Below are 27,745 nucleotides of genomic sequence, written 5' to 3'. Positions count from 1 at the left end.
TGCTTCGCTCAGCCCCTCCCCTTTGTGCTCCTCTGATCCCGGCCTTGATGTCTCTTTCAGCCCCTCCCCTCCTCTTTGCTTTCCTATCCCCTCTATTCCCTACTCCAATGCCTTTCAGCCCCTCCCCTCCTATCCTTTTCGCTTTCATATCCCCCCCCCCCCCCCCCCTATAGTTTGGGCTGCTCCCTGCCCTAATGTCTTGTTCAACCCCTGCCCACCTTGGCTCTCACTTTCGCTTTCTCCGCTCGGCCGCGGCGGAGAAGGCGGTGCTCCCGCTGCAGCATGAGGCGGTGGCAGCGGCGGAGGCTGAGGGGGCGGCGGCAGCAGCAGCAGCACCGGCCCGAGCCACGCGGCCCCTAAGCGCAGCAGATCGGGAAGCGGCACCGGGACAGGAGCAGAGCTCAGCCGGCACCAGGCGCGGTCCCGGGCCCTGCAGGTGAGCCGAGTCCCCAAAGTTGCCGAGGTCGCCCCAGCGCGCTGCCAGGTGCTCATCGCACCCCGGGGGGAACTCCCCCCCCCCCCTCCGAGCCGATCGTGCCGGTGATCGTGAAGTGGGTAGGGGATGGCAGCAGAGTGGCACTTCTTGGGGGGGCAGTAGCTCTTTTACAGTACAAGGGACGGGGGGGGGGGGGGTGTCAGAAGGGATGGGCGTTTGGGGGTGCAGGGGGAGTAATGTGGTCAGCTGGGAGGGGGAGAGTCCGATAAACCCGCACTGGAGCACGATAGGAGCTCAACTCTTGTCCATGAGCCCCTGGGGCCATGGGTGGGGAGTGCAAACGCACACACGGCAGAGCCTTCTGCTCAATCTATTGCTTTTAACACCCGATAGTGCGACCCATAAACTTTCAGCACTGCCTAAAAGGGACAGTGGGACCTGCACCCTTCACACCTTCCCTGCGGAGGCTGGGCTGTAATCTGACCCCCCCTCCATCGTCATGCCCCCCACCCCAGTCACATCCCTCCATCTGCAGTCCCGGAGAGAGCGCCTAGGTTGGCAGCTGGGATAGATCCTTGGCCGCATGCACTGGGAAAACTGGGGCACATTGCATGAGCCAGGTCTCTTTCCGCAATCCTCTACCTAACTTCCTTACTGTGTCTCCCTTCACTTCTTCCAGCTCTGCCTTTGCTCCAGATCCTCTGGCAAGATCCTGGGAGATGGTTTCCAAATTGCACAGGGCACCAGGGTCCAGTAAATGCTATTTGTTTTTCACTAAGTATTAAAGCTTGGCAGTACAAACTACAACATGCACTTTATAAAATCGGCAGTCACAAAGAGATCAGAGTTTTTACAAGAACCAAAATTGTATTTACTTTCCTGCTTTTTATTTACTTTCCTGCTTCCTCAGAACTGTCCCAGGCTCCCCCCCCCCTTTAAAAGAAGAGGTTCCCAACACCAGGCTGGGACACTGGGTCAGTGCTGGCTCAGAGGGAGGACAGTGACCCCTAACACCAGGCTGGGACACTGGGTCAGTGCTGGCTCAGAGGGGAGAGTGTCCCCTAACACCAGGCTGGGACACTGGGTCAGCGCTCAGAGGGGAGAGTGTCCCCTAACACCAGGCTGGGACACTGGGTCAGTGCTGGCTCAGAGGGGAGAGTGTCCCCTAACACCATGCTGGGACACTGGGTCAGTGCTGGCTCAGAGGGGAGAGTGTCCCCTAACGCCATGCTGGGACACTGGGTGAGTGCTGGGTCAGAGGGGAGAGTGACCCCTAACGCCATGCTGGGACACTGGGTCAGTGCAGGCTCAGAGGGGAGAGCGTCCCCTAACACCATGCTGGGACACTGGGTCAGTGCTGGCTCAGAGGGGAGAGCGTCCCCTAACACCAGGCTGGGACACTGGGTCAGTGCTGGCTCAGAGGGGAGAGCGTCCCCTAACACCAGGCTGGGACACTGGGTCAGTGCTGGGTCAGAGGGGAGAGCGTTCCCTAACACCAGGCTGGGACACTGGGTCAGTGCTGGCTCAGAGGGGAGAGCGTCCCCTAACACCAGGCTGGGACACTGGGTCAGTGCTGGCTCAGAGGGGAGAGCGTCCCCTAACACCAGGCTGGGACACTGGGTCAGTGCTGGCTCAGAGGGGAGAGCGTCCCCTAACACCAGGCTGGGACACTGGGTCAGTGCTGGGTCAGAGGGGAGAGCGTTCCCTAACACCAGGCTGGGACACTGGGTCAGTGCAGGCTCAGAGGGGAGAGCGTCCCCTAACACCAGGCTGGGACACTGGGTCAGTGCTGGCTCAGAGGGGAGAGCGTTCCCTAACCCCAGGCTGGGACACTGGGTCAGTGCAGGCTCAGAGGGGAGAGCGTCCCCTAACACCAGGCTGGGACACTGGGTCAGTGCTGGCTCAGAGGGGAGAGTGTCCCCTAACACCAGGCTGGGACACTGGGTCAGTGCTGGCTCAGAGGGGAGAGCGTCCCCTAACACCAGGCTGGGACACTGGGTCAGTGCTGGCTCAGAGGGGAGAGCGTCCCCTAACACCAGGCTGGGACACTGGGTCAGTGCTGGCTCAGAGGGGAGAGCGTTCCCTAACACCAGGCTGGGACACTGGGTCAGTGCTGGCTCAGAGGGGAGAGCGTTCCCTAACACCAGGCTGGGACACTGGGTCAGTGCTGGCTCAGAGGGAGAGTGTCCCCTAACACCATGCTGGGACACTGGGTCAGCGCTGGCTCAGAGGGAGAGTGTCCCCTAACACCATGCTGGGACACTGGGTCAGTGCTGGCTCAGAGGGGAGGAGTATCCCCTAACACCAGGCTGGGACACTGGGTCAGTGCTGGCTCAGAGGGGAGAGCGTCCCCTAACACCAGGCTGGGACACTGGGTCAGTGCTGGCTCAGAGGGGAGAGCGTCCCCTAACACCAGGCTGGGACAGTGGGTCAGTGCTGGCTCAGAGGGGAGGAGCGTCCCCTAACACCAGGCTGGGACACTGGGTCAGTGCTGGCTCAGAGGGGAGAGCGTCCCCTAACACCAGGCTGGGACACTGGGTCAGTGCTAGCTCAGAGGGGAGAGTGACCCCTAACACCAGGCTGGGACACTGGGTCAGTGCTGGCTCAGAGGGGAGGAGCGTCCCCTAACACCAGGCTGGGACACTGGGTCAGTGCTGGCTCAGAGGGGAGAGCGTCCCCTAACACCAGGCTGGGACACTGGGTCAGTGCAGGCTCAGAGGGGAGAGCGTCCCCTAACACCATGTTGGGACAGTGGGTCAGTGCTGGCTCAGAGGGGAGAGCGTCCCCTAACACCAGGCTGGGACACTGGGTCAGTGCTGGCTCAGAGGGGAGAGTGTCCCCTAACACCAGGCTGGGACACTGGATGAGTGCTGGGTCAGAGGGGAGAGTGACCCCTAACACCATGCTGGGACACTGGGTCAGTGCTGGCTCAGAGGGGAGAGTGACCCCTAACACCAGGCTGGGACAGTGGGTCAATGCTGGCTCAGAGGGGAGAGCGTCCCCTAACACCAGGCTGGGACACTAGGTCAGTGCTGGCTCAGAGGGGAGAGTGTCCCCTAACACCATGCTGGGACACTGGGTGAGTGCTGGGTCAGAGGGGAGAGTGACCCCTAACACCAGGCTGGGACACTGGGTCAGTGCTGGCTCAGAGGGGAGAGCGTCCCCTAACACCATGCTGGGACACTGGGTCAGTGCTAGCTCAGAGGGGAGAGTGACCCCTAACACCAGGCTGGGACACTGGGTCAGTGCTGGGTCAGAGGGGAGAGCGTTCCCTAACACCAGGCTGGGACACTGGGTCAGTGCTGGCTCAGAGGGGAGAGTGTCCCCTAACACCAGGCTGGGACACTGGGTCAGTGCTGGGTCAGAGGGGAGAGCGTCCCCTAACACCAGGCTGGGACACTGGGTCAGTGCTGGCTCAGAGGGGAGAGCGTCCCCTAACACCAGGCTGGGACACTGGGTCAGTGCTGGCTCAGAGGGGAGAGCGTCCCCTAACACCAGGCTGGGACACTGGGTGAGTGCTGGCTCAGAGGGGAGAGCGACCCCTAACACCAGGCTGGGACACTGGGTCAGTGCTGGCTCAGAGGGGAGAGCGTCCCCTAACACCAGGCTGGGACACTGGGTCAGTGCTGGCTCAGAGGGGAGAGCGTCCCCTAACACCAGGCTGGGACACTGGGTCAGTGCTGGGTCAGAGGGGAGAGCGTCCCCTAACACCAGGCTGGGACACTGGGTCAGTGCTGGCTCAGAGGGGAGAGCGTCCCCTAACACCAGGCTGGGACACTGGGTCAGTGCTGGCTCAGAGGGGAGAGCGTCCCCTAACACCAGGCTGGGACACTGGGTGAGTGCTGGCTCAGAGGGGAGAGCGTCCCCTAACACCAGGCTGGGACACTGGGTCAGTGCTGGCTCAGAGGGGAGAGCGTCCCCTAACACCAGGCTGGGACACTGGGTGAGTGCTGGCTCAGAGGGGAGAGCATCCCCTAACACCAGGCTGGGACACTGGGTGAGTGCTGGCTCAGAGGGGAGTGACCCCTAACACCAGGCTGGGACACTGGCTCAGAGGGGAGTGACCCCTAACACCAGGCTGGGACACTGGGTGAGTGCTGGGTCAGAGGGGAGAGTGTCCCCTAACACCAGGCTGGGACACTGGGTGAGTGCTGGCTCAGAGGGGAGAGCGTCCCCTAACACCAGGCTGGGACACTGGGTGAGTGCTGGCTCAGAGGGGAGAGTGTCCCCTAACACCAGGCTGGGACACTGGGTGAGTGCTGGCTCAGAGGGGAGAGTGTCCCCTAACACCAGGCTGGGACACTGGATGAGTGCTGGCTCAGAGGGGAGAGTGACCCCTAACACCAGGCTGGGACACTGGATGAGTAGTCTCCAGGCAGTTGTTGGCAGCCTGGATTGCTGTAAAGGTGATCCATTCAAATCAGAACTGTGGCGGAATGTAGTTTCCTTTCAGGGTTTATGGAGTCCTGATTGTTGCTAGTTTGATGACAGGCACACTGCCTTCTTTTGGAGAATCCCGTGCCGGAGGAGAGAAGCTGAAGCTTGTGAAATCTTTGCAGGTCTGGTGGATGGAATGGACTTGGGATACTCGGTACTTTCCTCTTTAGAAGTGTGTTCACGTGTATTTCTCTGGTCTGTGGGAGCCAGTGCCAGCCGAGTCCCGGGATAATGACTTTCTTAGCTAGGTGGGGAGCCTGGCCGGGGCTGATTTCTGTTAAGGCTTGACTTTTGGGGAAAGTACCTCCCCGGGGTAGTGGAGCTGTGAAAACTTGCCAGGAAGGTGTTCCCCGTCTCCCCCCCTCCGCCTTCAGAGCCCGGGGCCTATAATGTCCTGTGATGCTGTCCTTTAACCCTAAGCTCCTCTGCTCTTGTTCTCTGTAGCCCTTGTACCTTCCCACATCCGCTCCGCCACTGCCACTTTCTGTACCTGGAAACCGGTTTCTGAGAATTGCTGCAGGGTTTCTGCTCCCGGGGTGGGGGGAAGGGCGCTGCGCCTTGAGTTAAAGCCGAGCAGCGCTGCTGTGCAGGCAGCTCCGGTCCTGGTTTTCAGGCTGCATGCACTGCCTCCACTATATGCCAAGCTCTCTCATGCATATTCATTGAGGATCTCCTGAAAACCTGGCGCTCCAGGACCGGAGCTGCCTACCCCGGGGACTAGTGAGACCTGTGGCTGTCTGTCTGCCACACTCCCTCCTTCCCTATGCCTTTCCTTGTCTCCCTCCCTCCTTTTTCTCTTCTCTCCTCTTCCTTTCTCACTCTTTTCTTCTCACTCCCTCCTTTCTCATAGAGACATGACCCATCCAGTCTGCCCATCTGCCCAATGAATTCAGCTTTTTAATTCCCATCACTCCCTCAAGAAATCCCCTCTCACTCTCTTCTCCTTCCTTTCTCACTTCCTCCTCTCCTTCTCTCACTTTTTCTTCTCACTTTCTCCTTTTCTTTTCTTCTTACGCTGCCTTTTCTTTCCTCGCTTCTTCTTACTCCTCCTTCTCACGCTTCTTTTATTTCTTTGGGTTAGAGAAAGCTTCATCTGCCGCTAAGGCAATGGAAGTAGGTCTAAGTGGTTTACACAAGGTGCATGCAGAGTAAATAACAAAAGTGCAACAAGAATAAAATGTGTAAGAGTAGAAAAGAAAAAGCAGCAACTCGTGGTTAAAGAGGTAAATGGGAAGGGCTTTCTTGAGAATGTTAGGTTATCTGGAAGAGAAGGGCCTCGATCGTCAGGTCTAGTTGGGCAGCTCTTTCCTTCTTTCCTTCCCTTTCTCACTCTTTTCTTCCACTCCCTCCTCACTCTTTTCCCTTTTCTTCTCATTCTTTCCTTCTCACTCTTTTCTTCTCACTTCCCCCTCCCTCTTTTCTTTCACTCTCCTCCCTCTCTTTTCTTCTTACTCCTTCCTTCTCTTTCTTTTCTCTCTTCTTTTTCACTCCCTCCTCACTCTTTTCTCTCTCCTTTTCTTCTTACTCCCTCCTCCTCTCTCACGTTATCTTTCCTTCTCTCACTCCCTTCCTTTTCTTCTTTCCTTCTCCCCCACCCTACTTCTCTCACTTTCTTCCTATCACTCTTCTTCCGCTCCTCGCTCCTCTCTCCTCTCTCTCCCTCATTCCCTCCTTTCTAGTCTCCTCACTCCCTCCATTCTTTTTCCTCTCTCTCACTCTCTTCTTGCACTTCCTTCTCTGTCTCAGATTCAGCCATCATTCTTGGACTGACCCTTTGCCCACTGAGGTGACAATTCTGAAGCCCATTTCCACCGGTCAGCAGAGGGGACAATAAGCCTGGGGCCTGCATTTTGAAACTCCCCCTGCATTTCACACATTTGCCTCTGCTTCAAGCCCTCCGCGGTGCGAGCCAACTCAAACTTTCAATGGGAAAGTCCACAGTGCATTATCATTACTGGCCTGCGGCGACTTTAAAAATTCCCCCAGTGTGGTTAACATGGAGACAAAATACATCTGCATAATCCCAAGAATAACAGTAAGATAAAAGAGAAGCAGAAATGTATTTCCTCCTGCACTGAGAAAAGAGAGAGAAAATCCAGGACTTCCCAGCCAGGAAGGAGCAGGACAAACTGCGTCTGATCCTGGGGGAAAGAGGAGAAACAGCAGCCAGAGCCGCAGGATCTGTGGGGGTCTGAACCGGGATCTGAGCAGGGGCAGCAGAACCTGAAAACACTCCGTCTTGTTCTCTCTCCCCTCCCCCTCCCCCTGCTTTTGCAGGTCATTGCTCCTTGGCTCCAGTCCCAGGATGTGATCCCAGTGGGCAATGTTGAGATGATTCTGTGTCATGCTTCGCAGGACACACTCTCTCCTGTTGGCTCCGTGACCCTCAGATTCTTCCCGGTGAGTACACAATTGTTTCCGATCCCTTCTGGAGAAATCCCCCTATCTTAAGATAAAGTAACAGAGTGTGCTTGCCACGTGTTACTCCCTGCAGGGCTGGCATCCCAAGAATGTGAGCATCTGTGCCAGTGCGCTGCCCAGAGGAAGAGGCGTCCCACGCTTCTGGATGCTGATCTCATCTCTGTCACTGTTATCCCTCTGCCCTGACAAATGGTTCATAGTAACAAAGAGGTTTTCTTAGTTTGACAATTAAACAGGTTTTCCAGTTGTAGTCAGGCAGAAAAGTGAGGCACAGGGAGAGAAAGGGTCTCCCCTGAGATCACAGAGTCCGTGACAGAGAGCTGAGGCACAGGGAGATAAAGTGACTCCCCCAGGGTCACACACAGAGAGTCAGTGACAGAGCCGGGGATTAGAGCTGAGGCACAGGGAGATAAAGTGACTCCCCCAGGGTCACACACAGAGAGTCAGTGACAGAGCTGGGGATTAGAGCTGAGGCACAGGGAGATAAAGTGACTCCCCCCAGGGTCACACACAGAGAGTCAGTGACAGAGCCGGGGATTAGAGCTGAGGCACAGGGAGATAAAGTGACTCCCCCAGGGTCACACACAGAGAGTCAGTGACAGAGCCGGGGATTAGAGCTGAGGCACAGGGAGATAAAGTGACTCCCCCAGGGTCACACACAGAGAGTCAGTGACAGAGCCGGGGATTAGAGCTGAGGCACAGGGAGATAAAGTGACTCCCCCAGGGTCACACACAGAGAGTCAGTGACAGAGCCAGGGATTAGAGCTGAGGCACAGATCTGCTATTTCTTCCCCAAAACTCTCTTTTCTGATCTTTCTAAGGCCCAGCTCTTGCTGTGTCTGAAGGCCAATTCCTACCTCCATCCTGAATTTCTCTGTTCTGGTTCCTGTCTGTAGGTGGCAGCCCTCTTACTGGTGTCACTGCTGGATCCTTGCCATAGCTGTCACTTCCAAAATCCGATATCCACCACCTTCAGCCGGCAGATCCAGAACCTGGTGAGTATCCCATGCATATGTTTATAGTTTACCATTTTATGTTTCTAATGCTTATTGTCAATATGCTGTAAACCGCCCAGAACAGGTTCTGGAAATGGGCGGTATATATAAATTATTATAACTAAATAAATGCTCTAATTACTGGTATACAAGATGTCCAACCCCAAGGAATATATAGATATATGCAGGAAATCCTCTGGCTATTGCATTGTGAACAATTGTTTTAACAACCTTGTAGGAGAAAATATTGGTTATCTTTAACAAAAGTATTCTCTTTAGACCTCATAATAAGCTCTACCAGCATACATGTGCTTTCTTCGCCTTATAAGTAATTCTTGGTCTGATTTATATATTTTTTTACATTTTCAAAACTTTTTCATATGAAACAAGTACTTAACTTGTATTGGAGAATGCTTTCATATAATGGGGTCATATGAAAGCATTCATATAATTCATATAAAGGAAAACTGGTTCTTACCTGTTCATTTTCGTTCCTGAAGTACCACGGATCAGTCCAGACTCCTGGGTTTATGCCTCCCTGCCAGCAGATGGAGACAGAGAATGTTTCACTGACACTGCTTCATAAGCCCCAATGCCACCTGCAGTTCCTCAGTATTGATCTGTACCCAAGCATAAAGCAGAAAATTCAGTAGAAAAGCCAATGCAAAACAACTAAGTGTAAAAGATTCAAAACTACTAAACTGCTTCAAACAAATCTGTATGCATAAGAACAATACTACAGCTGAGCGGGTGACTCTCCACCTCCTCAAATTGGAAGGGTTCTGGACTGATCCGTGGTACTACAGGAACGAAAATTAGCAGGTAAGAACCAATTTTCCTTTCCCTGTACGTACCCAGATCAGTCCAGACAGCTGGGATGTACCCAAGCCGCTTTAACTGGGGTGGGACCTGGAGAGTCCCGCTCGCAGAACGCTCTCACCAAAGGAAGGGGAGCCTGGATCTCCCACATCCAAACGATAGTGTCTCGCAAAGGAATTTGGCAACTTCCAAGTCGCTGCCCTACAAATCTCCTGAGGAGACACCAGTTGCGCCTCTGCCCAGGAGGCCGTCTGCGAATGCGTAGAATGAGCTCGCAAGCCCTCTGGAATCTCCTGACCACCAGTAAAGGAAAATTAGTTTCTTACCTGATAAGTTTCGTTCCTGTAGTACCACGGATCAGTCCAGACTCCTGGGTTTTGCCCCACCTCTAGCAGATGGAGACAGAAGTTTACCAACAAAACTCCACCTTATCTAGGAGAGTGCCACCTACAGTCTGGCAGTATTACTTAATGTCAAAGCAGAATGGATTCCAAAAACCCAAACTAACTATATACAGTAACCTAACAACTGTAAACCAACTCATGAAACCCCCAAATGGGAACAGTACCCAAGGTACTCGGAAGAACTCAACTGATCTGCAAGAAAAGATAACAACTCATGACAGAATAGTATGGACTCTCCAAATTCCGATAAGACCCAAAATAGGGCGGGACTCTGGACTGATCTGTGGTACTACAGGAACAAAAATTATCAGGTAAGAAACTAATTTTCCTTTCCCTGTACGTACTCTGATCGGTCCAGACTCCTGGGATGTACCAGCACTGCACTTACTTGGGATGGGATCCAGAGAGGCCCGCTCACAGTACACCTGCTCCGAAAGCCCCTGTCCCTGATGCCTGAACATCCAGATGGTAATGCCTGGCAAAGGTATGTAGCGACTTCCACATAGCCGCTCTACAAATCTCCTCTGGGGAAACCTGTTGACATTCTGCCCAGGAAGCTGCTTGAGATTGAGTAGAATGAGCCTGAAGGCCCATGGGTAATGACCGACCGCTCAACAAATAAGCAGAATTTATGGTCTCTTTCAACCAGCGAGCTATCGTAGCCTTAGAAGCCGTATTACCCCGTCGAGGTCCACTACAGAGCACAAAGAGATGATCTGATACCCGGAAACCATTAGTAATTTCCAGGTAGCGCAGTAAAGCTCGATGAACATCCAGCTTCCGCAAATCCTTATAACAGGGATCCTACCTCTCTAGATCAGAGAAGGCCAGAAGCTCCACCGACTGATTTAAATGGAAAGATGACACCACCTTGGGAAGAAAGGAAGGAACTGTACGCAGGGAAACTCCAGAATCCGAAATTCTCAAAAAGGGCTCCCTACACGACAAGGCTTGAATCTCCGACAGCCGGCGCACAGAGGCAATCGCCACCAGAAATACCACCAACGTGAGATCTTTCAAGGTAGCTCTACGCAAGGGTTCAAAAGGTGCCGCACACAAGGCTTTAAGAATCAAGTTTAAATTCCAAGACGGACATGGTGCTCTCACCGGAGGTCTCAAATGCTTCACTCCCCGCAAAAACCAGGAGACATCCGGATGAGCCGCCAGGCCCACCCCATGAATGTTACCACATAAAGAACCGATCGCGGTCACCTGTACTCCCAAGGAAATCCATGACAAGCCCTTTGACAAACCATCCTGAAGGAAGCTCAAGATGTCCCGCCCGGGTAGCCACAACACTCCTGGCGAGACACCAAGCATCAAAAACCTTCCAGACTCGGACGTAAGATAAAGATGTAGAGACCTTACGGGACCGCAACAATGTAGTCACCACAGCATCCGAATACCCCCGGGACTTCAATCGCTTCCTCTCAAAAGCCATGCCGCTAGACAAAAGCGTTCGACCTGGTCGAAACAAATCGGACCCTGATGGAGTAGGTCCGGTATCTCCGGAAACCTGAGGGGACCGTCGATGGCCATATTGACCAGATCCGCAAACCATGGTCATCTCGACCACTCGGGAGCTACTAAAATCACCTCCGCCGGATGTAATTCTATTCTGCAAAGAGTTCGACCTATGAGCGGCCAAGGAGGAAACACATAAAGCAGTACATCTACTGCTCAATTACATCGGAAAAAATTTATCACTATGAGATCAGAAGTTCTTGAGAGAGGGGCAAAGTTTATATTGAGATACCCTTGCCGATGTTTAATCATATACCAAAGTTCTCGATATATTTTTAATCAGCCAGAACAATTAAGGGGTTACCTGGATTCTCACTCCTAAAGAACCTCATAGAAGATGGGTATATTTGTAGTAAGATGAAGAATAGACAGTTATGTTTTGCTACATTATTTCCTAATGAACTGCTCCAGTATAATGTAATGTATGTCTCTATTTACTTTGCATTATGAATGGTGAAGATAATTTAAGGATGAATAATAATTGCTTTGGTAATTTGATTTCTATTATTTTGTGTTCCTATATCTTAACCTTGTATTATATTTGGAAAAACCTAATAAAATAACTAACTAACTAACTAACTTCCTCCCTAGTGACAACAGGAGGGACTTATGTACAGGCCGTCAGAAGGATTGAGTGTTCCTGTAATGCATCCTGCCAGCCCATATCAGCGACTGTGCAGAAGGACTGAGAGTCTCTATGATGCATCCTGCCAGGAGACAGCAGGGACTGTGCAGAAGGGCTGAGTGTCCCTATGATACATCCTGCCAGGAGTCAGCAGGGACTGTGCAGAAGGGCTGAGTGTCCCTATGATACATCCTGCCAGGAGACAGCAGGGACTGTGCAGAAGGGCTGAGTGTCCCTATGATGCATCCTACCAAGAGACAGCAGGGACTGTGCAGAAGGACTGAGTGTCCCTATGATGCATCCTGCCAGGAGACATTAGGGACTGTGCAGAAGGACTGAGTGTCCCTATGATACATCTTGTCAGGAGACAGCAGGGACTGTGCAGAAGGACTGAGTGTCCCTATGATACATCCTGCCAGGAGACATTAGGGACTGTGCAGAAGGACTGAGTGTCCCTATGATACATCCTGCCAGGAGACATTAGGGACTGTGCAGAAGGACTGAGTGTCCCTATGATGCATCCTGCCAGGAGACATTAGGGACTGTGCAGAAGGACTGAGTGTCCCTATGATGCATCCTGCCAGGAGACATTAGGGACTGTGCAGAAGGACTGAGTGTCCCTATGATACATCCTGTCAGGAGGCAGCAGGGACTGTGCAGAAGGACTGAGTGTCCCTATGATACATCCTGCCAGGAGACATTAGGGACTGTGCAGAAGGACTGAGTGGCCCTATGATACATCCTGCCAGGAGACATTAGGGACTGTGCAGAAGGACTGAGTGTCCCTATGATACATCCTGTCAGGAGACAGCAGGGACTGTGCAGAAGGACTGAGTGTCCCTATGATACATCCTGCCAGGAGACATTAGGGACTGTGCAGAAGGACTGAGTGTCCCTATGATACATCCTGCCAGGAGACATTAGGGACTGTGCAGAAGGACTGAGTGTCCCTATGATACATCCTGCCAGGAGACATTAGGGACTGTGCAGAAGGACTGAGTGTCCCCATGATACATCCTGCCAGGAGACATTAGGGACTGTGCAGAAGGACTGAGTGTCCCTATGATACATCCTGCCAGGAGACATTAGGGACTGTGCAGAAGGACTGAGGGTCCCTATGATGCATCCTGCCAGGAGACATTAGGGACTGTGCAGAAGGACTGAGTGTCCCTATGATACATCCTGTCAGGAGGCAGCAGGGACTGTGCAGAAGGACTGAGTGTCCCTATGATACATCCTGCCAGGAGACATTAGGGACTGTGCAGAAGGGCTGAGTGTCCCTATGATACATCCTGCCAGGAGACATTAGGGACTGTGCAGAAGGACTGAGTGTCCCTATGATACATCCTGCCAGGAGACATTAGGGACTGTGCAGAAGGACTGAGTGTCCCTATGATACATCCTGCCAGGAGACATTAGGGACTGTGCAGAAGGACTGAGTGTCCCTATGATACATCCTGCCAGGAGACATTAGGGACTGTGCAGAAGGACTGAGTGTCCCTATGATACATCCTGCCAGGAGACATTAGGGACTGTGCAGAAGGACTGAGTGTCCCTATGATACATCCTGTCAGGAGGCAGCAGGGACTGTGCAGAAGGACTGAGTGTCCCTATGATACATCCTGCCAGGAGACATTAGGGACTGTGCAGAAGGACTGAGTGTCCCTATGATACATCCTGCCAGGAGACATTAGGGACTGTGCAGAAGGACTGAGTGTCCCTATGATACATCCTGCCAGGAGACATTAGGGACTGTGCAGAAGGAATGAGTGTCCCTATGATACATCCTGCCAGGAGACATTAGGGACTGTGCAGAAGGACTGAGTGTCCCTATGATACATCCTGCCAGGAGACATTAGGGACTGTGCAGAAGGACTGAGTGTCCCTATGATACATCCTGCCAGGAGACATTAGGGACTGTGCAGAAGGACTGAGTGTCCCTATGATACATCCTGCCAGGAGACATTAGGGACTGTGCAGAAGGGCTGAGTGTCCCTATGATACATCCTGCCAGGAGACATTAGGGACTGTGCAGAAGGACTGAGTGTCCCTATGATACATCCTGTCAGGAGGCAGCAGGGACTGTGCACTGGTCACAGAAGTTGCTGATTTGATAATGTATATTCCTCACAGGCAACACAGCTTTTTGGATGCTCTGCGAAACAGGAAAAAGCTTTCCTACCTCTTGCACAATGCCCTCCCCCACCCTCCCTCCTCTCCTCCTTGCCCTCTGTCCTCTCCCTGTCTTTCTCTCCTCTTCCATGTCCTTTCCTATTCCCTTACTAGGGCAAAACTTGCCAGAAAGCATGTCCTCATGTAAACTCCAGAATTTGAAAAGACAAAAACAAAACAGTTTTTATAACAGTCTCCTTTTCTGTCTTTTCTCTCAGTCTAAGAACCTACTCCTGGACTACCCTGTCTCTACAACCTCTAATCTCAAACCGGTAAGTACCAGGGTGCCTCTCTGCCAATGCACCTCATTCTTGCCCTGCAACAACCCCTGCTATTCCAGTACTGAGACCCCTCCGTCTCCACACAGCTTTGCTAATGCAGCTCAATCCTGCCCACAGCACTCCATTATTCCAGTACTCAGAACCTCACACAGCTCTGCCAAAGGAAAATTGGCTCTTAACTTCTAATTTTCGTTCCTGTAGTACCACGAATCAGTCCAGACTCCTGGGTTTACGCATCCCTGCCAGTAGATGGAGACAGAGAAAGTTTCACTGACACTGCTTCATAATCCCTGGTGCCACCTGCAGTTCCTCAGGATTGATCTGCACCCAAGCACAAAACACTTGCAAAACTTGTAAAAACTTGAAACAAAAACTTTACCAACAAGTCTGTATTCCATACATTGAAAAATTCACAGTTCAAAAAATTACAGCTGAGCGGACAACTCTCCCCCTTCCTAGATTGGGCGGGTTCTGGACTGATCCGTGATACTAAAGGAATGAAAATTAGCAGATGATAACCAATTTTCCTTTCCCTGTACGTACCCGGATCAGTCCAGACTCCTGGGATGTACCAAAGCTTCCCTAACCAGGGTGGGACCTGGAGAGTCCCGCTCGCAAGACATTTTCGCCAAATGACCGAGACTCTGGATCTCCTACATCTAGACAGTAGTGCCTTGCAAAGTTATGTAGCGACTTCCAAGTCGCTGCTCTACAAATTTTCCTGTGGTGAAACCAACTGGGTCTCTGCCCACGAAGCCGCCTGAAACAGAGTGAGCCCTCAAACCTTCTGGTACCTGACGGCCTTTGAGAATGTATGCTGACCCAATAGCCTCCTTAAACCACCTCACAATGGCAGCCTTGGAAGCCTGGGTACCTTTTTTCGAACCACTCCATAACATGAAAAGATGATCAGATCTCCTAAAATCATTTGTGACCTTGAGATACCTCAGCAAAGCCCTACGGACGTCCAACAACCTAAGCTCCTGTGCATGAGGCGTAGAAACATCCAAATCCGGAAAAGCCGGAAGCTCCACGGTCTGATTAACATGAAAAGCTGATACCACCTTTGGAAGAAATGAGGGGACTGTCCGCAAGGATGCTCCTGAGTCCGAGATCTGAAGGAATGGATTGCGGCAAGATAGAGCCTGCAACTCAAGAGATTCTCCTCTCAGAACAAATGGCTACCAAGAAGACAACCTTTAAAGTTAAATCCTTAAGTGTCGCTCTGCGAAGATGTTCAAAAGGAGCCTCACACAAACTTCTGAAAACGAGATTAAGATTCCAGGATGGACAAACTCTTCTCACTGGAGGGCGCAAATTTTTAACTCCCCTAAGAAACCTAACCACATCGGGATGAGAGGACAACGGGCAACCTTCAACTTTACCTCACAGACAAGCCAGAGCCACTACCTGAACTCTGAAAGAATTGAAAGCCAGGCCTTTGATCAAACCTTCTTGAAGGAAAGATAAAATCTGAGACACTGAAGTCCGTAAGGCCTGTACGCCTTTAGATATACACCATGCTTCAAAAACCTTCCAGACTCAGACATACGACAACGAAGTAGACGTCCATCTAGCTTGCAGTAGAGTAGTAATGACTGCCTCTGGGTACCCTCTTTGTCTCAAACACCGCCTCTCAAAAGCAAAGCCACTAGACAACAGCGATCTGCCTGTTCTGAAAATATGGGTCCCTGCCGAAGAAGGCGTGGAAGATGACTGAAGCGTAACGGTCTGTCCACTGCCATGTTGATCAGATCCACAAACCATGGCCGACGTGGCCACTCCGGGGTTACCAACACCACTTCACCTGGGTGCCTCTCTATTTGACGCAACATCTTGCCTACCAGAGGTCAAAGGGGAAAAATGTAAAGCAGGAATCCCCGTGGCCAGGGTAGGACCAGAGCGTCAACTCTCTCAGCCCCATATTCTCGCCTTCGGCTGTAAAAGTGAGATGCCTTCGCGTTGAGACGAGTTGCCATTAGATCCACATGGGGACAGTCCCACCTCTCAGATGAGCTGCATTGCTGACTCGGACAACTCCCAGTCCCCCTGGATCTAGCATCCTGCGACTTAGAAAATCCACTTGGATGTTTTTGACACCTGCGATGTGTAAGGTCGCTCTCTGAACCAAGTGCTGTTCGGCCCAAAGAATAAACTCCTGAGCCTTCTGAGCCACCGATCGACTCTTGGTTTCTCCCTGCCGACTGATGTATGCTATGGTCGTCACATTGTCTGACAAGACTCTCACCGATCGGCCTCGAACCAAAGGCAGAAAAGCAAGCAATGCAAATCTCACTGCTCTGGTCTCTAAACGATTGATAGACCAAGAGGCTTCTTCCGCTGACCATGAGCCCTGGGCTGACTGTCGCTGGCATACCGCTCCTCATCCAGAAAGACTAGCATCAGTAGTAAGAATTACCCAGTCTGGAACCTCCACGTCGACACCACGAATTAGACTGGACGTCAGGAGCCACCAAGACAGACTGTCCCACGCATAACCCTTGAGCGAGACGGGCATATGAAACTTCTCTGACAACAGATTTCATTGTGCCAACAAGTTCTCTGTAGCGGTCTATTATGTGCAAAGGCCCACGTTACCAACTCCAGCATTGAAGCCTTTCAGCCGAGCACCTGCAAAAAATCCCAGGCTCTAGGGACTTGCAAAGCCAATGAGCGCCAGATTTGCCTTTGTAACTTGCACACTCTCTCTCCTCCAACAGAAACACCTTGCCTTTCAGCGTGTCAAACCGAGCCCCCAAATAGTCAAGAGTCTGAGACGGAATCAGGTGGCTCTTTGCCAAATTCACTACCCAGCCTAGAGATTCCAGAGTGTTTATTACCTTCTGCACTGCAGAACAACAACTGTCTTCCAACTTTGCCTTGATGGGCCAATTGTCTAGATAAGGGTGCACCAGCACTCCCTCGCGCCGCAATGCTGCTGCAACCACCACCATTACCTTGGTGAATTTGCGGGGTGCTGTGGCTAGCCCGAACAGGAGAGCCTGAAACTGGAAATGCTAACCCAGAAACCACTGGTGATCCCAGCGAATGGGAATATGTGGGCACGCCTCCGTCAGATCCAAAGAAGCCAGGAACTCGTCCTTGCACACTGCCGCGATTACCGACCGTAGAGTTTCCATCCAGAACCTCAAGACCTTTAGCTCCACATTTACCCTTTTTAAATGTAGAATGGGACAGAAAAAGCCTTCTTTCTTTGGAACTACGAAGTAAATGGAATACCGACCTTTGCCCCATTCCAGTAACCTGTCTGACGTCGCCCGCACTGCCCGATACTTTTCCAACACCCCGCAGGAGGAAACTAGAAACAGGTTGCGAACAGGCCGTCAAATGCTAATGCGTAACAGTCTCATTATGCTGAGGACCCACTGATCCTGAGTGACCTTGGCCCACTCCCCATAAAATTGTGCTAGTCGACTCCCTATAAAAGAAACAGAGGAATGAACCAGCTTCGCCTCATTGTGAGGATTTGGCTCCTGCAGCCCCGCTTCCTGAGAAAGCCCTGAATGGCTTTCAACCGCCTCGTAAGGACTGCTCCAGGACTGACCTTGGGAAGAGAACTGCTTTTGCGAGGTTGGGGCTCCTCTCGCATAATGCAACCTCCTAATATCATGAAAACGCAACCGAGACTGAAAAGGCCACTTGCCCTTAGGCTTGTCTTCCGGCAACTTATGCATCTTATTCTCCCCCAGATCCTTCATCAAGTGCTCCAGATCCTTTCCAAACAAGAGGCATCTCTTGAAAGGCAACAACCTCAACTGTGACTAAAACGAAATATCCGCCCCAATTATGTAGCCACAATAACCACCGGGCTGACACAGCAGATCCCATAATACGTGACAAAGTTCTCACCAAGTCATATAAGGCATCCATCACAAAAGCAACTGATGGCTCCAAACGCTCGGCTTTATCCGCCTCATTACCAGATTTTGCCTGCCCATCCTGGAGCTGTTTTACCCAGCAGGCAAGCTCTTTGCATGCAGCTGGAGCAGACAGCCGCCCGCAGACTCAGGGCCGATACCTCAAAGATCCTTTTGAGGTGAATCTCCAACTTCTGATCCTGAACATCCTTCAACGCCGCAGCACCCACGATGGGGATAGTCATCTTCTTTGTGATCGCCAAAACTGCAGCGTCCACCTTTGGAAGGGAAAAGAGCTCCAATGTCTGTTCCGGCAAGGGATAGAGCTTAGCCATCGCCCTTCCCACTCTCAAGCCAGAGTCTGGAGCTCCCCATTTTCGATCCACCATTTTTTTTCACCGATTTATGATAGGGAAAGGCTCATGGGGGATCCCGAAACCCATCCAGGACTGGATCCACCTCTTCCATATCTGAGTCTTCCTGTAGGACTTTTAACCCAAGTTCCTCTAAGACCTGAGGAATCAAAGGGCCTAACTCCTCCTTCCAGAACAAGCGGAGGACCTTGGGGGTCATCTCCCTCTGAAACTGGAATATCATTCGGATCATCCCCCTGAGACAAGCCGGCCACATCTGGATCAACACCCTGGTCCAGCGACAACAATGCCTCCTGTACCCTGGGGGTCTCCTGCGACCCAACAAAGTCATCCAAGTTCTCACCAGCAAGCACAGGATGCAGCAAACGCTGCCCCAAAGGAGGCCTTTTACAACGGGACTGCTCAGGCCTAGAGGTATCAGCGACTGTTTTGTTTTATGGAAACCGACCTGATTCGATATGTCTATCGAGAATGTCTGTATATAAAATTCTAAATAAATAAATAAAGTACAGCCCAGACCCCGAGAGGGCTACCCAGCCCTGCCTGCTGAGCTAAATAAGCTTCATGCAGCAGGAGGACAAAATCCGCGGAGAAAGTGCGAGGAGCCTGTGGGAGCTGTGTGGGTGCAGTAACAGCGGGTGCAGGTACGGGCAGATCTGCATCAACCCCCTCCCCAGGCCCTCTACAGCGCTCAGGTGGGCCGGAGAAAGCCGCAGAGGAAAATCTCCCTCCTCCTCCGTCCTGTGCGGGCAGTGCTGCAGGAGCAGCCAAGATGGCCGCCATTCCTACATCGGGGGCCTGACGAGGAATGCACTTCGGCGCTTCGAAGTAGCCATCGTGGGGGAGTCTGAACGTCGCTTCCTACGTTTCGCGCCCGCTGGGGGCTCCGATGGTCCCTCTCCCCCTGAAATGTAGGCCGCACATAGGCCTAAATGGCTCAGCCACGCCGGCACCGCTCCACTCCACACGCGCGGCAAACGGAGACGTGAACCATTTTATTTATTTATTTATTTATTTGAGTTTTTCTATACCGGCATTCACGGAGATTCGTATCATGTCGGTTTACATAAAACAGGGGTGATCAATACATTATAAACGTGTATAAATATAACATGAGTTATATTTCCCGCCGAGTAAACCATGCTTTACTCGGCGGGAAACCCCCCCCCTCTGCTGAGCCCAGAGCGACACAGCGATTGGGAGAGACAAACAAAGCCTGTCCCCCAGCTACTAGCAAGGATGGGAGGAAGAGCATCACCTGTGTGAAACAGCCTTACCTTTTTTTTTTTTTTTTAAACAACTTTACAAATCTGGCCAGCCTCTCCTCAGTATGGAACATAGAGTTGTCCAACTCGAGTTCAGCCAAAATCAAAAAATAAGGAGAGAGGCTGAAACCAGAATCTTAAAGGAGCAAAAAAATACCAGCCGCCTTGAGCCTACAGCCACCTGAGCAGCCTTGTAAAGGAGAGGGATCTGGACCACCAGATTTACACCCCACGGACTAACGGAGCGAGCTTACAAAAACGTCACCGATCTCCAGCTCCTCCACCAAATAAGGAAGGATCCACCAGGACCCAAACACTCCTGGGAGGAAAGGCTCACAAAAAAATACAAAAAAAAAAATCGCCAGACTGCAGAACTGCAGGTTTATGCACCAGCCACCATCTGCTGGAGACAGAGAAATACTGAGGAACTGCAGGTGGCACCAGGGATTATGAAGCAGTGTCTCCAGCTGCTAGCAGAGAGGCAGGGATTATGAAGCAGTGTCTCCAGCTGCTAGCAGAGAGGCAGGGATTATGAAGCAGTGTCTCCATCTGCTAGCAGAGAGGCATAAACCCAGGAGTCTGAATTGAGCTGGGTATGTACAAGGAACATACCTCACGCCTGCCCTGTAGCCCTCCCCCTGCAATTCCAGTACTGACACCCCCCCCCACACACACACACACCGCTCTGTCACTGCACCTCACTCCTGCTCACAGCACCCCCTGCTATGCCAGTAGACCCCCCCCCCCATGGCACTGCCAATGCACCTCAGTCTAGCTGCAGCATCTCCTGCTATTCCAGTACTGAGAGAGATCCCCCCGCCCCAAGACACACACAGCTCTTCCCCCGTGCTTCGCTTTACTATCTGTTGCATTGTTTTGGCCCCAGGACAGCTGGTGCTCGGAGATATGGCAGCTGCAGCTCGTAAAGGAAGAGCTGGAAAGGATGGGAGCTGTGGCCGGCGAGTACCTGAACAATACGCTCCAGACCGTGTGGAGAGAAATCGCCTTCCTGGGCCGCTGCAATTTCACCGTAAGACTCGGCTGGGTGTGATGCACGGTGTCCTGACCATATTCCCAGTGACGTTTGCATGTGCTGGAGCTGAGATATAGCTCTCTAAAGGGTCATAAGAGACAGAATGATCCAGACCTTCTTTTCCCACACTGTATGCTGGGACTTGTAGTTTACTACTTTTCATACAGGCCAATACAGTACAGTGCGCTCCGACGGAGAGCACTGTTAGCCTGCTCTGGGACGCGCGTTTTCCCTTACCCCTTATTCAGTAAGGGGAGGAAAACGCGCTTCCAACCCCCGGCACCTAATAGCGCCCTCAACATGCAAATGCACGTTGATGGCCCTATTAGGTATGCGCGCGGGATACAGAAAGTAAAATGTGCAGCCAAGCTGCACATTTTACTTTCAGAAATTAGCGCCTACCCAAAGGTCGGCGCTAATTTCTTCCGGCACCGGGAAAGTGCACAGAAAAGCAGTAAAAACTGCTTTTCTGTGCACCCTCCGACTTAATATCATAGCGATATTAAGTCGGAGGTCCCGAAAAGTAAAAAAAAAATAAATTTGAATTCGGCCTGCGGCTGTCGGGCCGAAAACCGGACGCTCAATTTTGCCGGCGTCCGGTTTCCGAGCCCGTGGCTGTCAGCGGGCTCGAGAACCGACGCTGGCAAAATTGAGTGTCGGCTGTCAAACCCGCTGACAGCCGCCGCTCCTGTCAAAAAAGAGGCGCTAGGGACGCGCTAGTGTCCCTAGCGCCTCCTTTTACCCGGAACTACCGCGTCACCTAATTTAAATAGAGAATCGCGCGCACCGGCGAAGGGCCGGTGCGTGCGCCGGGAGAGCGGGCGTTCGTCTGCTCTCCCGCGGACTTTATTGTATCGCCCCGATAGTAAGCTGGAATTCTGAGGTGTAAAACTCAGTTTGGTTCTGCCTACCCCTGGACCTAGCACGTGACCCATGAGAATAGACCCTCCCTGCATGGATGATTGCCTCTAGGCTAGGAACAGAAACTCTTTTTGGCTTTTAAGGAGTGCTTGCGCTGGGTCAAGCTGGAGGGCAGTGGCAGGCTGCGAGTGGCAGAGCGCCCCTTGTGATGCAGGAAACAGCAAGAAGTCACAGCCTTGTAACACTGCTGAGGAGACGGAGGTTGGATGTTAGGGGAGTCCTGCACCAGAAGGACTTACCCAGGAAAAGGATGGCTGTCCTTGGAGAGTTTTAGAAAGCAGATTTGATACAGGTCTGAGAGAATTTAGGTTCAAGGGGTCCTGCTGATGGTAGGGGGAGGACTAGATGAGGCCTCAAAGTCCCCTACTAGCCCTGTTTCTCTCCAATTCTAGGTCACATCCTCAGGTCCCTCCAAGCCTCATATTTCTCTAATTCTAGATGAACCCCACACCCATCCTTCTAAATGACTTCCTGAGATCCCTCCCTGCCTCATCTTTCTTTGATTCGTGATGACCCCCTGAGGTCCTTTCTACCCCATCTTTCTCTAATTCTAGATGACCTCCTAAGGTCCCTCCCAACCCCTTCTTTCTCTGATTTTAGGCCACCTTCGAGTTCCCTCCCAGCCCCATCTTTCTATGATTCCAGCTGACACCCTGAGGTTCCTCTCTCTGATTCTCAGATTACTGGTGTGAAGGATATAGAATCTGTAGTGCATGTAGATGGAGTACAGATGGAGGCCACAGCTCAGCAGGCCCATGTTTGTGTTCACTGTGTTACCTCTTAATGTTTACTTTTTCCCCTTTTTTCTTTCCCCTTGATAGGTATCTGCCGACTGCCTCATGGCAGAGCGAATAAACATCTCCCGCTTCCTCGGTCTTCTTGAGCAACAGATAAAAATCCTGAAGAGCAAGTTAACAGGGGACAGTACATTAGATTTCTCTAACTGCACCCGGATCCTATGCGTGTCAGGTATGCTCCTGGCTACTAGGTGGAGGCACAGGCTTGTGTTGTTGCCCTGTACATAAATGTATCTCTTAGATGTCCAAGTGACTGAAAATTTGGCTTAATGTTTGCCCGTCTCATGTTCATAACATAGTAAATGATGGCAGAAAAAGTCCAGATTGGCCCATCTAGTCTGCCCAACTGAGATTCTCCTGCTTTGCTTAGATATGCCTACAGCACCCATATTCAATGCCCCACTCCTCCCAAAGTCTTTTACTTGTTCTTTCAACCCCTTTCCTACCACTGCCCTACATAGTGGTCCCAAGCCTGTCCCTGGGTGGCCATTTCAGGCCTTGTTCATCTTCCTCTATGACTGTTACACCCAGGCCCCCTTCCATCTCTCATTATCCAGTTTTGTAGTAATTGCCAGAGTCATCAAAATCAGTGAGGCTCTTGGTCAGAAACACTGTACTCCCTCACACTCATGGCTGTTTGGATCTTAACTAGGGTCCCCTCCATGCAGGTTGCCCTGGCCTTCTTGGAAACTCAATGCAGTCTTACCATGGCTGTTAAAACTGTAACCACCACACCTCCATCCTGTCCATTGTTTTAGACCCTTGACTTGAGCCTGGTTAAGTTTTTGACTATGTGCATGTTTAGAGTCCTCCCCACCTTCCCCCAAATACATCATAGGTTGGATAAACATCTGTGTTCCTGACACACAACCACACTTGGATTTTGAAAACCTGATGCCTCAACCTCTTTCTGATGTCTTGTTTGTCTTTCTTCTTGCCCCTAACCCCAGCCCTGAATGGCTCAGTGGAGGAGAGGCCTGGCTCTGACTCCATGACTTCTGCTGGACCAGGCTGGCCTCACAAGGAAGGGATGAGCGATGGCGAGGAAGCCCCACTCAACCAGGAGGATTATCAAGCAAACACAGGTTGATGCCCTGAACTAACGGGTCTCCCATTGCGTTCACACTCTATCCGGCATGAGGGCTCCCAGTTGGCTCAATGTTCCCCCGCCCTCCCTCTCAGCTCCCCTCTCAACAAGGCTGTGTCATATTGTTTTACCTCCTGCCATTACCTGCATGGGGAAACCAAATCACAGCATGGAATAGGGAAAAGCCAGGCCTGGGTCAAGCCATAGGGGAAAACTTGAAGTCAACTGGCAGCACTACTGGAGAAATGCCTGACTGTGGCTAATATGTCTTTTCCAGTGTGGGTGCCCACGTAAAGTCAAAGTCAGAAAGGGGAACCTTTTTTCCCCAGGGGCCTCACACATAATAGGGGGAGCCATCCTGAGTAATGAAAGATGAGTATTTTTGACATAAAATGCTTGTGTCTCTCTCTTCTCCTCTCTCTCGCCATTCTGTCTCCTCAGCTACTGACATCATTGCAACCTGGATCACAACTTCCAGCATAGCAGGGTCACGCCAGCGGAGGACATTGGAGATCGATGGAGACAAGAACGCCTGGAGAAACCTGGCCACAGCAGGTCCCAAGGGGTGGCGAGTACGTGCCTGGCTCTCCACTCCCATCCTCCTCCTCCTCACCTTCATCATCCTGTTTCTCGCCACCTATCGTTTCTGGTCATCGCGAAAAAACTGGAATTCAGTAAGCAAAGTGCTTCTGGCCCCTCCACCACTGTGAAAAGATATCAGGGGTCCCTGTTCAGCCTTAGGGAAAAAGCCTCAGTACTTCAACGGCAGGGGGGAATGAAGAAAGGTGGATCTATATTCAGGCAACAATCAAGAAGGACTGAATTACATAGTCTGAATAAACAGATAAGCATGGGTGTAGCTGCTTATTGCGGTGGTTAATACCCCTAACTAATTAAGCTATTTCACTTAGATGAAGTTCCAACACTGCTCTCTACATTAATGGCGGGGGTGGAAGGGAAGAATAAAAAAAGGTTACTAAGAGCCAAGAGAAACAGATAAGTATGTGAGAGAAAAAAAAAGTGCGAAAGCTTGCTGGGCAGACTGGATGGGCCGTTTAGTCTTCTTCTACCATCATGTCTATGTTTCTATGAAGGGAATACAGGCTGTCTCCAGGTGTTTCTATTCCTTTTGGCTCACGGTATCACACGGTGCAGGGAATAACGACTATCTCCAGACATTTCTATCCCTTCCTATCTCACGGCATCACAGGGTGCAGGGAATAAAGACCATCTCCAGTCATTTCTATCCCTTCCTATCTCACGGCATCACACGTTGCAGGGAGTAAAGACCAGCTCCAGACATTTCTATCCCATCCTATAAGAACATAAGAAATTGCCATGCTGGGTCAGACCAAGGGTCTATCAAGCTCAGCATCCTGTTTCCAACAGAGGCCAAACCAGGCTACAAGAACCTGGCAATTACCCAAACACTAAGAAGATCCCATGCTACTGATGCAATTAATAGCAGTGGCTATTCCCTAAGTAAACTTGATTAATAGCCGTTAATGGACTTCTCCTCCAAGAACTTATCCAAACCTTTTTTGAACCCAGCTACACTAACTGCACTAACCACATCCTCTGGCAACAAATTCCAGAGCTTTATTGTGCATTGAATGAAAAAGAATTTTCTCTGATTAGTCTTAAATGTGCTACTTGCTAACTTCATGGAATGCCCCCTAGTCCTTCTATTATTCGAAAGTGTAAATAACCGATTCACATCTACTCGTTCAAGACCTCTCATGATCTTAAAGACCTCTATCATATCCCCCCTCAGTCGTCTCTTCTCCAAGCTGAACAGCCCCAACCTCTTCAGCCTTTCCTCATAGGGGAGCTGTTCCATCCCCTTTATCATTTTGGTTGCCCTTCTCTGTACTTCTCCATTGCAACTATATCTTTTTTGAGATGCGGTGACCAGAATTGTACACAGTATTCAAGGTGTGGTCTCACCATGGAGCGATACAGAGGCATTATGACATTTTCCGTTTTATTCACCATTCCCTTCCTAATAATTCCTAACATTCTGTTTGCTTTTTTGACTGCTGCAGGACACTGAGCCGACGATTTTAAAGTATTATCCACTATGATGCCTAGATCTCTTTCCTGGGTGGTAGCTCCTAATATGGAACCTAACATCGTGTAACTACAGCAAGGGTTATTTTTCCCTATAGGCAACACCTTGCACTTGTCCACATTAAATTTCATCTGCCATTTGGATGCCCAATCTTCCAGTCTTGCAAGGTCCTCCTGTAATGTATCACAGTCCGCTTGTGATTTAACTACTCTGAATAATTTTGTATCATCCGCAAATTTGATAACCTCACTCGTCGTATTCCTTTCCAGATCATTTATAAATATATTGAAAAGCACTGGTCCAAGTACATCACGGCATCACACGGTGCAGGGAATAAAGACCATCTTCAGACATGTTTATCTTTTTCAAAGAAATTGCTAGTTCTTTTCTCCTTGAACATAGAATTAGAAAGGCAAATTGTCTGTTGCAATTGAGCTTGATGCCTTGTGACCATTCACTGCATGAAACCCTTATCAAAGCCCAGTTGCTGGGGCTGTAAGCCAGTCTATGAGTCTCTGCTCTGGACCTGGAGTGGGTTTCACTGTCTGCGGCTGGCAATTTTGCCCCACTCATGCCCTGTTTTCCTGCTTCAGGTCACACTGGAATTACACTCGCTCTCGTGAACGGAGGAAGACAAGGAGCCGAGATGGAGCCGAGGAACCAGGTACCTACTCCTGGATGGTGTGTTGTGTACACTGCACTTTCTGAACATGGCTGCGGGTGGTGATTGGGGTGCTGGTCACCCTGTTACTAACAGTTCAGCAAGCAGTGGCATCGTTCAGAATCATCACCCTGTGCCTACAGGGTATGGTGCAGCTTTTATAAACTGCTATGTTTTCCTCTTGCTTGCCTTGGGACTCCTGTATTTTAATGTCCTGACTTTCACATTTCTCATCTCTTTTCTGCGTTCTTTCAGAGCCACTGGAGCCTGTCCCTGCCAGGTCTGGTACGGCCAACCAGTCCCACTGAGGCAAGAGCTGTGCTGAAATAAACTCTCCCCCCCCCATCTATTTCTTCCACGCCCTTCCAGGAGAGCTGCCACCCGGCGTGCGCTGTTTGCCCCCTCTGTGCAGCCATGAGCCCTCCTCACCCTGAAGGACTGCAAAGCTGCGTCAGCCTTCTCCTCACCGCCTGCTGAGGGATGACGAGTTCCACAGGGGAGAGGCTAGGCCATCACAGAAGGCAGAGCGGAGAGGAGGATGAGATTCAAGCCTGGAGGGTTGCAGTATACTCTCAGAACCCTGGATATATTTAGTAAAAAAAAACCCATTAAAAAAACCCCTTGGACAGATCTGGAAACCAGCTGAGGACGCCTGTCCCTTTCCTACAGGCCGAAAGGGCGTTTCTGAAAAGACCAAAAAAAAAAAAATCTACTTGTGGCCTGTGCAGAGTTCTGCTTCTTGCACCCAGGACACTTTCACACCATGCAGCCGTTCTCTCCGAGCTGGCTCATTCCTGTGGACATGAAACAGGAGGGTGGGGGCTCCCCCTGCCATGACAGCCTTTGACGAGGAGAGCCATCGAGCTGGATTTTGGATGCCCCCCCCCCGCCTCTTAAGCCACTGTTCGCTGTGCCACTGCGCTGTTCAGCATCAGAAGTCTGTCCAACACCAGGGAAGGCCGGGTCAAGGGTTGTTCCCTGCTGCTTGCCCTGCCATCTTTTCCCCTTCTCTAATATCCTTCGCTGCCATGGGACAGTCCTGATGTCCCTTTCGTAGAAGCACATGGCACCTCTTGGTTTACAAAGATAGATGAAGCTATTTTTATATTATAAAGTGTTTTTTTTCCTCACCGGCTTGAGTTTGTTTGTTTGGTTTTTTTTTCTTGGTTTGCGCTTACATTTTTTTTTTTTTTTTAAATAAATGATTTTAAAATGTGCTTTTCCTCCTTTTCTGATGGAAGTATTTGCTGATAACACAAAAATAACCACCTTGATTGGAGCACTTTCACAGGGTTTTGCAAGGATAAACTATATCTATGTAATAATGTCACGTCTGTGCATGTTGCAGACTTGTTACACATTATAAGATAATAATGTCACGTCTGTGCATCTTCTTTGGTGTTATTTGGGTATAATGCTACACATTTGTTTATTTATTTATTTATTTATTTGTTTGTTTGTTTGTTTGTTTGTTTTTATATACCGAAGTATTAGTGTTGGCCTTCACTCCGGTTCACATTTGAACAACATTATACATAAGAACT

General features: G+C 51.0%; 2 protein-coding genes across 4 annotated transcripts in view; one reads left to right on the top strand and one right to left on the bottom strand.

Annotated features, from left to right (window-relative positions):
- PIH1D1 (PIH1 domain containing 1) overlaps positions 1–8,254 on the bottom strand; it is a 54,126-nt gene extending 45,872 nt beyond the window's left edge. The window contains exon 1 of the mRNA XM_029585440.1: positions 8,152–8,254. The gene's annotated coding sequence lies outside the window, so the exon portion shown is untranslated. The remainder of the gene's footprint in view (positions 1–8,151) is intronic.
- FLT3LG (fms related tyrosine kinase 3 ligand) lies at positions 134–27,331 on the top strand. Of its 3 annotated transcripts, none has more exons than XM_029585433.1 (10): positions 134–436; positions 7,151–7,273; positions 8,191–8,289; positions 14,052–14,105; positions 20,518–20,661; positions 22,407–22,554; positions 23,333–23,467; positions 23,911–24,143; positions 26,134–26,204; positions 26,457–27,331. In XM_029585433.1, the coding sequence occupies exons 2-9, from the start codon at positions 7,205–7,207 to the stop codon at positions 26,161–26,163; spliced, it is 912 nt and encodes a 303-aa protein (XP_029441293.1). In that variant the 5' UTR covers positions 134–436; positions 7,151–7,204; the 3' UTR covers positions 26,164–26,204; positions 26,457–27,331. The 3 variants fall into 3 exon arrangements, with proteins under 3 accessions (XP_029441293.1, XP_029441294.1, XP_029441292.1); XM_029585434.1 differs by lacking the exon at positions 134–436 and adding an exon at positions 4,765–5,027 and having other exon boundaries at positions 23,911–24,041; XM_029585432.1 differs by lacking the exon at positions 134–436 and adding an exon at positions 4,769–5,027.
- The last annotated feature ends 414 nt before the right edge of the window (positions 27,332–27,745 follow it).

The sequence above is a fragment of the Rhinatrema bivittatum genome, chromosome 19 (assembly GCF_901001135.1).
Source record: "Rhinatrema bivittatum chromosome 19, aRhiBiv1.1, whole genome shotgun sequence".
Classification (NCBI taxonomy): domain Eukaryota; kingdom Metazoa; phylum Chordata; class Amphibia; order Gymnophiona; family Rhinatrematidae; genus Rhinatrema; species Rhinatrema bivittatum.
The sequence above is the reverse complement of the archived record's forward strand: the minus strand, read 5'-3'. Positions and strand labels throughout refer to the sequence as shown.